The sequence below is a fragment of the Sparus aurata genome, chromosome 8 (assembly GCF_900880675.1).
Source record: "Sparus aurata chromosome 8, fSpaAur1.1, whole genome shotgun sequence".
Classification (NCBI taxonomy): Eukaryota; Metazoa; Chordata; class Actinopteri; order Spariformes; family Sparidae; genus Sparus; species Sparus aurata.
Window position 1 is genome coordinate 1083157 of NC_044194.1, and position 13371 is coordinate 1096527.

Below are 13371 nucleotides of genomic sequence, written 5' to 3' on the forward strand. Positions count from 1 at the left end.
CTTCCGATCATCTAAAAAATAAAAGCATTCTGACAGTTTTCAGTCAAACGTCTGAAGATTAGATGAAGTTAAACAGAGATCACTGCAAAATCAAAAAGAATTCCGCACAAGATATTATTCTTTTATTCTTCTTTTACTTTTTCATGTATCAACAGTCACCTTGTCAATCAGTAAAACAGCGGTCACTTCCGGTCCCCGCCTCCTCCCTCCGGCCCGCACATAAAATTAACCTATGATAAACAACTAATACTTCGACCTTTATTTTGTAGTGGAGCAGTCACAGGAAATACAATCTGTTCATTTAACACTGCTGTTATTGTTGTTTATTGTTTACAGAGCAAAACAGCTGTACTGATGAAGAGAAATGATCATTGATTACTTGTTCTTGGCCAAATACTGACAGTTTACAGACTTCATACATGAGTTCTGTGGGTTTAAATATAAGACAGATGTTACAAACTGTTTAACTCACACCAGAGGAACATCCAGTGGTCGGAACCAGAAAGATTCAGAACAACTTTAATTTCAATAACATGTGCGTTGATCTAAACTAATAGATATAATATATATCAGATATTAAGCATATGAGCCTTAAACTTATATTTGTGATTCTGTTTGTGTTTTTCTGTTATTAATATAGTATTTGTCAATAATATCAGGCGTGAAAAGTTTGTGAATTCAGAAACGTTCATTTGGTCACATATTTCCACAGCAAACAGAAACAAATCTGTGAGGTTTTTCCTTATGTACTAAATATAGTTGTTACTCATTAACGGGTAAAGACACTAAAACACATTTAATTCAGTTCCATTGTTTTGCAGAAGAGACAGAAACCGGAAACTTCAATGAATTTAAGTTGAGTAAGAAAATATATTTTAAATAATTTGTGTGAACTGAACCTTTAATTCTCTTTGTGTATAAATCTCTGACACTTCTCTTGTTCTGGTGCCATGAACTCTTTCTTCAGTCGTTCATGCAGAAGTCTGAAATGTTTCTGTGTGTTTCGGCTCTTCAGCGTCTGTCCTGCAGTTTTTTTGTCTTTTTGCATCAAAGCACAAACGAACTGTGTTGCTGTTGTTTTCCAGCTGTTGTTGAAGTGTGTGTGTGTGTGTGTGTGTGTGTGTGTGTGTGTGTGTGTGTGTGTGTGTGGCAGCTGTGTGGACCGCGGTGGTTAGCTGGGAGTGTCTGCAGGCACTGACGGGCTTCCCCTCCTCTCTGAACCGTCCTACTCATTATAGAAAGTTTATAGCCTGGAGACGCACCGAGGGAACCAGCTGCTGCACCAGCCGGCTGGTTCTACATGAAAACACTCAGGGAGGAACTGGACCAGCACACCTGAAGGATCCCATGGAGAACAGCCAGAACCAGGAGGCAGAGGACAGCCCTTACCTGTGGTGAGAGACTTTTACCAGAACTTTCCTCTGTGTTGCTGCTCTGCCCCTGAACTACACTCAGACTGCTTCATGTGAAGGTGCCATGAAGCTGGAAACACTCCAGGTTACATTCCTGCTGTGTTGGTGAGCGACAGGCTGAGACGTGGCAGAGCGCTCAGATACGAGCAGAGATGGCAGGAGAAGACAGCGAGGACAGCAGCACCCCGCTGTCTGACCCTCCTGACTGCTGAACTGGGCCCAGTTCAGCTGACTGGCTGCAAGAAGTCGTACTCAAGTAAAAGTAAAGATGTCCTGCTAAAATATTACTTTGTTAAAAGTGAAATTGACCCGTGTGTCCACGACTCGAGTAAAGTTCAGATATAAAATGTACTTCAGCATCAAAAGTGTAAATTAAAGTAAAAGATACATTCAGTATATTCACATGTATGTTTAACAGAACACTGTGGGTCCACTTAGTGTCAGTAATTATTAAATCTGATAATGTAAAATAAAAGTACTCGCTGGAACCACGAGCAGGAGAAGTTATTTCAGAGAGCGTCAAAGTCATTAATCAACTAATTGTATAAACTGTTGGATAGTTTCAATTACAACAAACAAAACATATTTAACTCTTTAAATGTTTCCTGTTTGAAAATGTAACGTTTGTAAAGTAACGAGTGACTAAAAGCTGTCAGATGATGTGGTGGAACAAACGTCACATCGTCAGGACTTACCTGATACTTTTTTTCCAATTAAAATGAAAATTGTGATGCAAAAATGAAAAATTCTCACTAATCAGGAATCATACGGTGACTTCTGTCAAAATAAAAGTGTCGTCTGTCCCACTGACACCCCGAGGGAATGTCTTCATGTCAACAGCAACAAAGATGAGCTGATTAGAACTGAGAGGTCAAAGGTCACTGTGACCTCAGAAAACACATTTGTGGCTGTTACTCAGTAAATTATATAATTCTCACATAAATATTGTAACATTCTGCAAAAACAGCTCATTTCAGCTCAGACAGTTGACCATGTGTGGAACCAAACAACTGTGATGCAGTGACTCTAGTTCTCACCATGTCGTGCAGCTTTGATTTGAACTTTGGTTGTTAATAGTTTCAGGATGAACTGTTATAACTGTGCTGATCCTCTGACGTGTTCATGTGTTCAGTACTGAAGACGTTCACTTCAGCTTCAGCTCTGTGTTGTTACCTGCTAAACACCATTTGATTAGCATGTTAGCATTTAGCTCTCAGCAGCTACAGTGCAGCCTCACAGAGCCTGACAGGTGATGATGACGATGTTCTGGGTTATAGCTGTTCTAAACATGATAAAGAAGGAAATTATGTGTATTCAATTATTTTTCATATTTACAGAGTTAATCTAATATTTAAAAATGCTCTCACGTCTGCAGCTTCCAGAGAACTCCGTCTCTCAGACGCAAGTGGAGGAAACGTTACGGCGGCCTGGACGGAAACAAACTGCTGGAGCCCAACAAAGACCCAGACATGAAAGGTCTGTGTGTGTGTGTGTGTGTGTGTGCGTGCGTGCGTGCATGTGTGTGTGTGTGTGTGTATAACACCCTGTGATTAGTGGTTGTGGGCGGAGTCTGCTGGTATCTAAATTAAGTTGCTGCTGACTGGCTGAAGCGTCGTGACTCCACCTCAGACTGTGAACAACAAACACACCACACAAGCTGCAGTCAGCTATTTATACTATTTCTATTTTTATTTCTATATAAATATATTCTTTGCTGTGAGAGGAGAAGCTTTTAGTGTCCGTTAACATTTTAACACAAAGTAAACGGGCCTCTTCTTCTCTTCTCTTCTCTCTTCTTCTCTTCCGTCTTCTTCTCTCTTCTTCTCTTCTCTTCTGTCTTCTTCTCTTCTCTCTTCTGTCTTCTTCTCTCTTCTCTCTTCTCTCTTCTTCTCTCTTCTGGACAGATGATGGAGGGATGACAGACAGGATCCAGCAGAGGAGTGGAGGGAACCAGGTGGTTCTGCCTCAACATGTCACACACATACTCACATTCTTCCAGTCAGACGCTGTTGAGGAGCTCAGTGGTTCTGTCTTCAGTCCAAACGGACTCTGATCCACTTTACAAACCGCTGACAGGTGGTCGAGTGTAACTGAGTACTTTAACTCAGCTACTGTACTCCAGTGTGTAATCCATTACATTTATCTAACAGCTTTAGTTACTTTACAAACCAAATGTTTGCACATGAAACATAAAAGTAAAATGGCAGAAGAATGTCCATCACAGCTTCCCGTAGTCGTATGATACCGAGGTGTAGAATACTTCCCGCTCCATTTATCACACCTGTATACTGCAGGTGTGTTTAAGGTCTCTGTGCTAATCTCATGTTGTTTTAAAGGACTTCGCCCCCCGCCCAGCTCCCAGGTGCCTGATCCAGAACCAGGTCCAGACTGCAGTCCAGAGTCCGGTCCAGAAGCCCATCAGCCTCGTCAGTCCTGGACCTGCAGGTCGGACCGCAAACATCAGCTCTCTTGTTCTACTGCAGCAGTCAGCTGGTTCTGACCCAGCAGTCCTGCAGTGTGACATACATGTATCTATATTTCTGTCTTTGTTACTTTTATATTAAGCCTCCTACTTATTTATTTTTCTGTTTAATTTCCCATTTAATTTATTCATTGATCCATTTTAAGTTGTTTCTGCAGCGTCTCGTCCTTCTACTCGTACTGTTTTCCTCTGAATGATTACAGAGTGACAGAAAAATATCTGACATTTCTTCCCAAAATAAAGAAATATGTTGTTTTCTTGTTCAGAAAGTTTCAACTCAACTAACCTGACTGATCAGAATGATACAGATCTATGTTTATTGATCTGATGTGCAGTGGTCCCAGTGACGGCCAGTAACGGCTGCCTGAAGCCTCCCCTGCCTCAGGCCGTGGTCCAGCCGGAGGACCGAGGCCCGGCCCACTCACAGCCCTGGTTCCCCCCCCAGCAGAGCCCGTCCAGACGCAGAGCGTAAGTCTCCCTCCGTCTCAGCACCGTCGTCTGAACGCCGCCCTCCTGACGGATCTCCTCTGCTGTTTCAGAGCTGCTGACGTGCTGTTTGACAGCTTCGCTTCAGACGGAAGAATCAACGTCAACCAGTTCTTTGAGGTATTTTCACTCGTATACAAAAAGTCAGAGGAAACAAACTCACCTACACGTCTTCTGAAAGGAACAGTTCACCCACAACTGTAAACTCAGTATTATACCTCCAACCCTCCAGTGTCACTTGTTAAAGCCCCTCAGTGCCGTTTCATTAACAGCAGGTCTGTGACGGCGGGCTGGACGGGTCAGAACTTATGTAAATGAGGTACTGACTGGTTTCTTTTAAGTCTTTATAATAAGAAGTCAGCTGATCCATCCAGGCTTTTTCATCAGGTTGCCTCCAGACTTTAGACAGACAGCGTCACAGACTGCAGGAGGTTCTGATCCAACACTAACTCAGGTTGTGTTTCAGGCCATCTGGAGCTCCGGGCTGCACCGGTCCGACCCGCGGCTCAGAGAGTGTTTCTTCCACCTGAGGAAACTTCAGGACGCCGAGGGATCAGTGGACAGAAACACCTTCCACAGGTCCTGCCTTTTACTTTTGGACTGGATTCTGTGGTGCTTATTCAATCAGAATTCCTTCTTCTGTTTCAACTTCAGGGTCTGTTATAGGTGTGGTTCTGGTTCTGTTGTGTTGACGATGTAATCCTGATCTCATTACTTGATGTCGGTGTTGACTGTTGTGTTTTTAGGTGCGTCACAGGATTCGTCTCTCTCGTTTGAAAGCTCTGCAGGGACGATTTGTCATCCCAGATTTTTCCACCTTCACCGAAGAAACTCAGAAATTGTTTTCAAGGTGTCGTCAGCTGTCATCTGTACAGGTGAGTTCTGCTCTGACACCTGGTTCTGCCACCCTGCCTCCAGAACCCTGTAACTTAATGTTAAAACCCCAAAATCTGAGCTAGAAACTGGTGAAAATGTTTGATTTTCTTCCTGCAATCAGGAGAAGGAGAGCATGGACAGCACGAAGTGGGGCGTCTCCATCTGCACCGTGGACGGACAGAGGTATTCTGACACCTGAACATCGTTACACATCATATTTATTATATACAGCTGATCAGGTACCAAAGTAGAGAAGTCTCCATTACTGCGGTGATGTCTCGTCTTCCTCTGACATCACATTTACAATATTATACACCAATCAGCCACGACATTAAAACCACTGACAGGTGATTTGAACAACATCGATCATCTCAACATGTTCTGCTGGGAAACCTCTGGTGCTGACCCGAACCACCCACCAAACACTGTTGTGGACCCAGTACCCCCCTCATCACAACAACACTACCTGAGGATCAGCTCCAGGAACACAATAAAGGCCCGAGTTGTTGACCGGGACTCCAAATTCCCCAGATCCCAATCTGATGGAGCATCTGTCAGATGTGCTGGAGCAGGTCCGATCCATGGAGGCCCCACCCCCAACATACAGAACCCAGAGGATCCACTATGAAATGCCCTGGAACCTCCACAGGAAACACTCAGAGGGCTTTAGTTCCAGTCTTCACGGGTCAGAGCTGTTCTGGCTGCACGAGGAGAACCTTCACAGTATTAGACAGGTGGTCATAATGTTCTGTCTGATCGCTGTAACAGGTCACAAGTCGTAGAAACAACCCAGAACCTGACAAGTTGTTCTGATTACACCGCTTCCTGATTCATTGGCTGTTAAAGGGACATTGGATGAAACCTAGAGGGACATCGAGCTGTATTTTAAGACAAAATTACATATTTGATCACCGTTAGCGTCCGTTACACTGTCTGTCTGTCAGGTTGTCCCTGGGCGACTGGGCCGGCTCTCTGGTTCTGGGTGAGGTGTCATGGCCGCTGGTGTACGGCGTGGCGGTGGACCTGCTGGGTTCCGATCTGGTCCACAGATACGTCGGCATGGAGGGCTACTCTGGATACGACTCTCCATTCACACTCACTAAAACAGGTCGAGACATCTCTCAAATACTTTCTGCTATAATGTTTCAAATGTTCTTATTCGTGTGATTTTTAAATTTCATTTTTAATTTCACATTTCTGTGTGCAGGAATCCCTCACAGCCCGCTGACGGAGACCGGAGCCATCGTTACTACGTCTCTGCTACAGGTAAGTCACTCATCCATCACCCATCATCCATCATACCTCCATCATCCCTCCATCATTCATCCATCATCCATCCATCATCCATCCATCATACCTCCATCATCCATCATCCCTCCATCATCCATCCATCATTCATCCATCAATCATCCATTATACCTCCATCATTCATCCATCATACCTCCATCATCCATCCATCAATCATCCATTATACCTCCATCATTCATCCATCATACCTCCATCATCCATCCATCATACCTCCATCATCTATCCATCATACCTCCATCATACCTCCATCATTCATCCATCATCCATCCATCATCCATCCATCATACCTCCATCATACCTCCATCATACCTCCATCATTCATCCATCATTCATCCATCATCCATCCATCATCCATCCATCATCTATCCATCATACTCCATTATACCTCCATCATTCATCCATCATCCATCCATCATCCATCCATCATCTATCCATCATCTATCCATCATACCTCCATCATACCTCCATCATTCATCCATCATCCATCCATCATCCATCCATCATACCTCCATCATACCTCCATCATACCTCCATCATTCATCCATCATCCATCCATCATCCATCCATCATCCATCCATCATCTATCCATCATACCTCCATCATACCTCCATCATTCATCCATCATCCATCCATCATTCATCCATCATCCATCCATCATCCATCCATCATCTATCCATCATACCTCCATTATACCTCCATCATACCTCCATTATTCATCCATCATCCATCCATCATACCTCCATTATACCTCGATCATACCTCCATTATACCTCCATCATACCTCCATCATCCACCCATCATACCTCCATTATACCTCCATCATACCTCCATCATCCACCCATCATACCTCCATCATACCTCCATTATACCTCGATCATACCTCCATTATACCTCCATCATACCTCCATCATTCATCCATCATCCATCCATCATCCATCCATCATCTATCCATCATACCTCCATTATTCATCCATCATCCATCCATCATACCTCCATTATACCTCCATTATACCTCCATCATCCCTCCATCATTCATCCATCATACCTCCATTATACCTCGATCATACCTCCATTATACCTCCATCATACCTCCATCATCCACCCATCATACCTCCATCATACCTCCATTATACCTCGATCATACCTCCATTATACCTCCATCATACCTCCATCATCCACCCATCATACCTCCATCATACCTCCATCATACCCCCATCATTCATCCATCATCTATCCATCATACCTCCATCATACCTCCATTATACCTCCATCATACCTCCATTATTCATCCATCATACCTCCATCATACCTCCATCATTCATCCATCATACCTCCATCATCCATCCATCATCCATCCATCATCTATCCATCATACCTCCATCATACCTCCATTATACCTCCATCATACCTCCATCATTCATCCATCATACCTCCATCATACCTCCATCATTCATCCATTATACCTCCATCATACCTCCATCATCCATCCATCCATCATCCATCCATCGTCCATCATACCTCCATCATCCATCCATCATCCATCATACCTCCATCATACCTCCATCATACCTCCATCATCCATCCATCAATCATCCCTCCATTATACCTCCATCATCCCTCCCTCCATTAAAGCTGCTGTTGTGTCTGCAGCTGGCGGGGAGGCTCAGTGCAGAGGAGGAGGAGAAGTTCGACTCAGTAAGTGACTCAGACACAAACTGTGAACGTTCTGGTAGGAACCAACTCTCTGTTCTGATGGTTCTGTGTCTGTTCTGCAGGTTCTGAACGTCATCCGGAGGCTCTGCAACAAGGAGCACGTCAGCTTAAACTGCAGCAGGTCCTCGTCCTGACGACACAGATCGAATGTTTCAGAGATCTGTTTATTCAGTCATTTGTTATTTTTATTGTTATTTCTGTATGAAACACATTTGTAAATCAGACCCTTCAACTCCTCTGGATTCTTCATGTTTCATCGTGTCGTAGTAAACTGAGTTTTGTTGTTGTCGTGTTGATCTTCAGCTTTCAGAGCAGCAGGAAGTCGAGCGTCAGACTGCAGGCTCTGTCCTTCTACCTGCAGGAGAAGAAGGTAAAGATCTTAAAATCGTCTGTGTCTCTTCTTCTCTCTGTTTCTAACTCACCTCCTCATCTTCAGTGTTTTCCAGAGAAGGCCGACATCACCGCTGCGTTGGATCTGATGCTGCAGGTATAAACTCACCTCCTGTCAGTTTGTCTTATGTTCACATTTGTTCTCCAAAATGTTCTGACTGGTTCTGAAACGTGTGTTTGTCGTTCTGCAGCAACTTTAACTGAACAAACTAAATTCTACAAAGTGTATCTTCATGTTAAACAGCATGTAGTTTTATCTTTTATCCACCAGGTGTCAGACTGACACTGTGACTGATGATGTGAGTTTGTCTTCACTGCAGAGGAAGAAGAAGAATCTACATAAAAATGAAACACGTTAAAGAGTTATTCTTAATTAAGAAGCCTCGGTGAACACAGGTCATGTTCCTGTGAGGATGCTGAGAGCGTTTAATCAAAGGAGAGCTGAAACTCGCGCCAAAATACAACCGAGGCTTTATTTGTGAATATATATGAGTCAAACCTTCGTTTAAAAGCATAATTATGATGAAAGAAGCACTTTTAAGATTTACTGTATTTTCGTTTTTGGGGTCAAACTCAATTTTAATGGGAGTGCTACGAGCACTTTTACAATAGCATCAAAATTGCTATTTTAAAAAAGAATAAAGATTTTGATGCTATCATAAAAGTGCCCGTAGTACTCCCACTGAAAATGAGTTTGACCCCAAAAAGAAAATACGGTGATGATGATGATGATGATTTTATCTGTGGTATAAAAAAATAATTTTTTTATACCACATAATTTAATTTAACTCCAGACTGAGTTCTTTAGTGATAATTCGTCAGACTTTAGTCCAGACAACATTTTCATCACCTACTTTGCAGAATATAAATGTGAACATTTCACAGGTAAAGTTTAGTTTCATCTGTATTTTCAAAGTGTTCCTCGACGGAGATCACCTGCGAGTCGGGAGCTGCCATGGCCGCCTCGTTAGCTAACGGGGGCCTCTGCCCTCTGTCAGGTGACCAGGTGCTGTCGCCAGCGGCAACCAGGAGTATGCTGTCCATGATGCAGGTGGCGGGGATGAAGGATTACTCCACCACCTTCCACTACAAGGTTCAGTCTCTGTCCAGCTGTAGTTATATATATTTATACAGCCAGTCAATATGTGTCCGTCTGTGTCATCACAGGTGAATAAGTAATGTCACAGAGTAACATTTGTGCCGACTGACCCTGTAGATGGAACAGAACCAGAAAGAGTCTTTGTGATGACGTAACTCAGTTTCTGTTGTGAAAACACGAGACTCGACCTTAAATCAACTGTTTTTTGAATGGAGTCTGGTTTAACAGTCTGTTCCATTAAAGGAGCAGCGAAAACATTTCTGATGGTTCATATTTGGTTTATATATTCTTCCTGTTGTGACTCCAGGCTTCAGTGTGTGACTGCAGATCTTGACTTTGGTATCTGAAGCTGTTTTCTGCTGCAGACTTCGGTGCCGGCCGTGTCCAGCAGCCACGGCTCGCTGCTGGCGGTGGTTCCTGGTGTTCTGGGTCTGATGGCGTTCTCTCCGGAGTCGGACGCCTGTGGGAACCCCTGGAGGGCCGTCCACTTCTGCCAGGTCGCCTCTCAGTTTCAAGTTTTGCTCTGTGATTGAACCTTTAATGATATTTTGAAGAAGGAATAGATTGTGAAGTGGACGAGCATCCTGTCTGAGATTCAGAGTGTTTGTGTTATAAAGTGCAGACGTTTGTTCGCAGGAGCTGATTTCAACGTTCCAGCTGCACAGTTTTGACATCAGGACTCCGTTCAGACAGATTCTGGCCTACAGACAGTGGAAGGCTGAATCTGAGGTTGGTTCTGCGTCTCTGTTCTGATCCCAGACCAGTTAATCTCACAGCTGAGGTGTTTAAAGAGCCTCCTCTCCTCTGCAGGGGTACCAGATCATGAACGTCCTGCTGGCGGCTTTCAAAGGAGACGTCCAGGCGCTGAGGAGGTGACGTCCCATTTTAATATCACCACATTTCATAACGTAAACACATCAGTCAACAAACACACAGATACTGATCTCTCTCTGACAGCCAGGATCAGCTGATAACACCTGTCGGGCTCTGTATCTTCACTCTTCAGGACTCTTTGTGTCCACACAGTTTGTTTCAGACAGAACAGTTCTGGCTGTTCACTCAGGATCCTCTGAGCTTTACTATTGGTTCTGTTTTTATTTCACCTCGGGACATGAGAGTGAGCAGGATGTGGATGATGACAAGATGCATAGAAGACAAACACAGTGAACATCGTCGCCTGGGCGAAGACAAAAACAGAGAGCCACGATGACGTCAGCAGAGCTTTTCTGAGAAGATAAGAGGTTTTCAGCTCAGAGTGCCTGAACAAAAAGACAGAGCTCTGAGAAACAAAAGACGCAAAGTGACACAAAGTGACACAAAGTGACACAAAGTGACACAAAGTGACGTCTGTGGATTAGAACAACACAAACATCTGGATGAGACTTTGTGTGTTGTGTGTTTGCGTCACAGAATCTGGACCGCTGTGGGAACGTTAGAGCAGAGACGTGTCTGAAGCTGAAGCTGAAACACTGATCAGGGATTTTAAAGCTTTCTGCCCGTCTCTTCTTCTCTGGTGGTCTGCAGGTACTTCCTGTCCGGGGTGGATGTGAACGCTGTCGACTACGACGGCAGGTCGGCGCTGCACGTGGCGGCTGCTGAAGGTCACACAGAGGTCATCCGCTTCCTGTTGGAGAACGCCGGAGCGAACGGCACCCTGCAGGACAGGTGAGAGCGCACCTGCTGAACACGGTTATTAATGCAGCGAGGACGTCTCTGCAGCGTCCAATCAAATCATCTCGTATCAGGCACTTCCCTGAATCTCGCAGCTTGAAATGTGAAAATACTTTTAAAAAGTTGAGATGACGCTGCTGGTCGTATTTCACATTCAGGTAACAGCTGCAGGGTCGTGTTGACGGTCCAGAGTCTCGTCAGAGAGTGGAACTTGTTTCTGCAACAATAACAACAAATACAACATAAAATCAATAAAGAATAACTAAAAAATAAAATAGAAATGCAACTTAAAAAACAAACAAACAACCAATAATACATTGAACGCACATCAACTCTGCATGTGAAAATAAATTAATGTCAGGTGTGAACTCGACACTCGACTGAGATGAAGCTCGAGAGAAGAGTCGTCACTTTTATTATCACATATTTAACACGTGCACTAAACTTTTAACATGACAGTAAAATAACGTCCACAGGTGAGTTGTTGACCTGCAGTTGGAGCTGTGGAGGATTCAGGCCTCCTCAGGTGTGAATCCTCCACAGCTTCCACTGTTCAGTGAGGTGTCTCAGGTGTGTGTACCTGTGTGTGACGAGCCTGTTGGACGGTGTGTGATGTAGTTCTGTCTGTGCACCAGGTGGGGGAGCTCTCCTCTGCAGGAGGCCCGCAGGAACAACAGGGAGGCTGCAGTCCAGCTGCTGCAGGGAGCCGTGTGAGCCCAGACACACAGCTGACCTCTGACCTCTGATGATGTCATCAGGTGTGGCTCATGTGACGGAGGTGTTCTACGTCTTATTCAGTAAAGATGATCCAGTAAACCTTCTTCTACAGTTTCTCTGATGTATCTGGATGACTGCAGGCTTTACGTCTTCATTTAATGAATCACTTACATCATTAATCTGTAAAGAACTTCACACATTATTTGTATTAAAAACGAGTTCTGTGAGTTCGACTTCACTTTGTGTCCTGCAGCCCGGTCTGGTCCAGTCGGTCTGAGGCGAGTGAATCATTAATATTCTGTTCACATCAGCTTCTTTTATATCGACGACAAAACGCTGCGCTGGAATCTGCTGCTATGGTTTCAATAAAGCAGCTTCCTGTTTCCATCAGCAACACGATGATGTCACAGCTGACGAGTCTCTGAGAGGACGACGTGAAACAGACGATGTTACTGAAGATCTTCAGCTTCTGTTCATGTTTAATGTAAAGATCTGCAGCTGCTGTGCCTTTAATGGAGTTTAATGTACAACATAAATGAGTTCTTTGAGTGAAAACAGGCTGATGAAGACGAGAGGAAACCAACCACGTTCAAAAGTCTTTTCAAGAAACGTTTCTCCTTTAAAACATCCCAGAAACTGTCTGAGCTTCTTTATCTCAAATAACAATAAACAACTCTTATGACACACATTATTTCTGTTCAGCACAACAAGTCACACTCAGTTGAATTCAAGTTGAATTTAACTTTATTGTCAGTGCAGAAATTATTTTAATGACTCAACACGATGCAGTTCAGTTTCCAACCAGAAGGTCCAGAAGCAGTGAGCTGCAGAGAGACGAGTGTGTAATGAACATGTTGATTATAAACCAGTTTTTATATCACGTTGAAACAATGTGAATAAATTAAAGGTGCACTTCGTAGGAGTTTAAGTGAAAGATTATCACCAGAACACGTCTGTTGTTGCAGAGACATATAATGACGTTAGCATGCTAATCAGCTAGCTGCAGGCCTGAACACCTGTCGCACCTGTTCGTCTAAAGCTCCTGAACTGACAGTGTGACACTATAGTCCCACTAGCTGCACTGCTAACTGAGCTAAAAAGCTAACAGGACACATGGATGTTTATAATACATTTAGCAGCAGTTAGCAGTCGTATTTCAAGCATAAATTATACAGGAGGTCAAATCTTACATATTGCACCTTTAAAGAACTTCATGG

General features: G+C 43.8%; 1 protein-coding gene across 1 annotated transcript; it reads left to right on the plus strand.

Moving 5' to 3' along the window:
- Positions 1-138: 138 nt before the first annotated feature.
- On the plus strand, positions 139-13293 carry LOC115586620 (glutaminase liver isoform, mitochondrial). The gene is given in 23 exon segments (XM_075488179.1): positions 139-860; positions 1154-1394; positions 2788-2888; positions 3317-3366; positions 3749-3857; positions 4230-4362; positions 4434-4500; positions 4847-4959; positions 5127-5149; positions 5152-5255; positions 5378-5439; positions 6201-6364; positions 6464-6522; positions 8215-8259; positions 8340-8398; positions 8581-8647; positions 8714-8764; positions 9584-9760; positions 10132-10263; positions 10403-10495; positions 10577-10638; positions 11291-11431; positions 12073-13293. Coding segments are annotated over 22 exon segments (1938 nt in total). The 5' UTR covers positions 139-860; positions 1154-1347; the 3' UTR covers positions 12152-13293.
- The last annotated feature ends 78 nt before the right edge of the window (positions 13294-13371 follow it).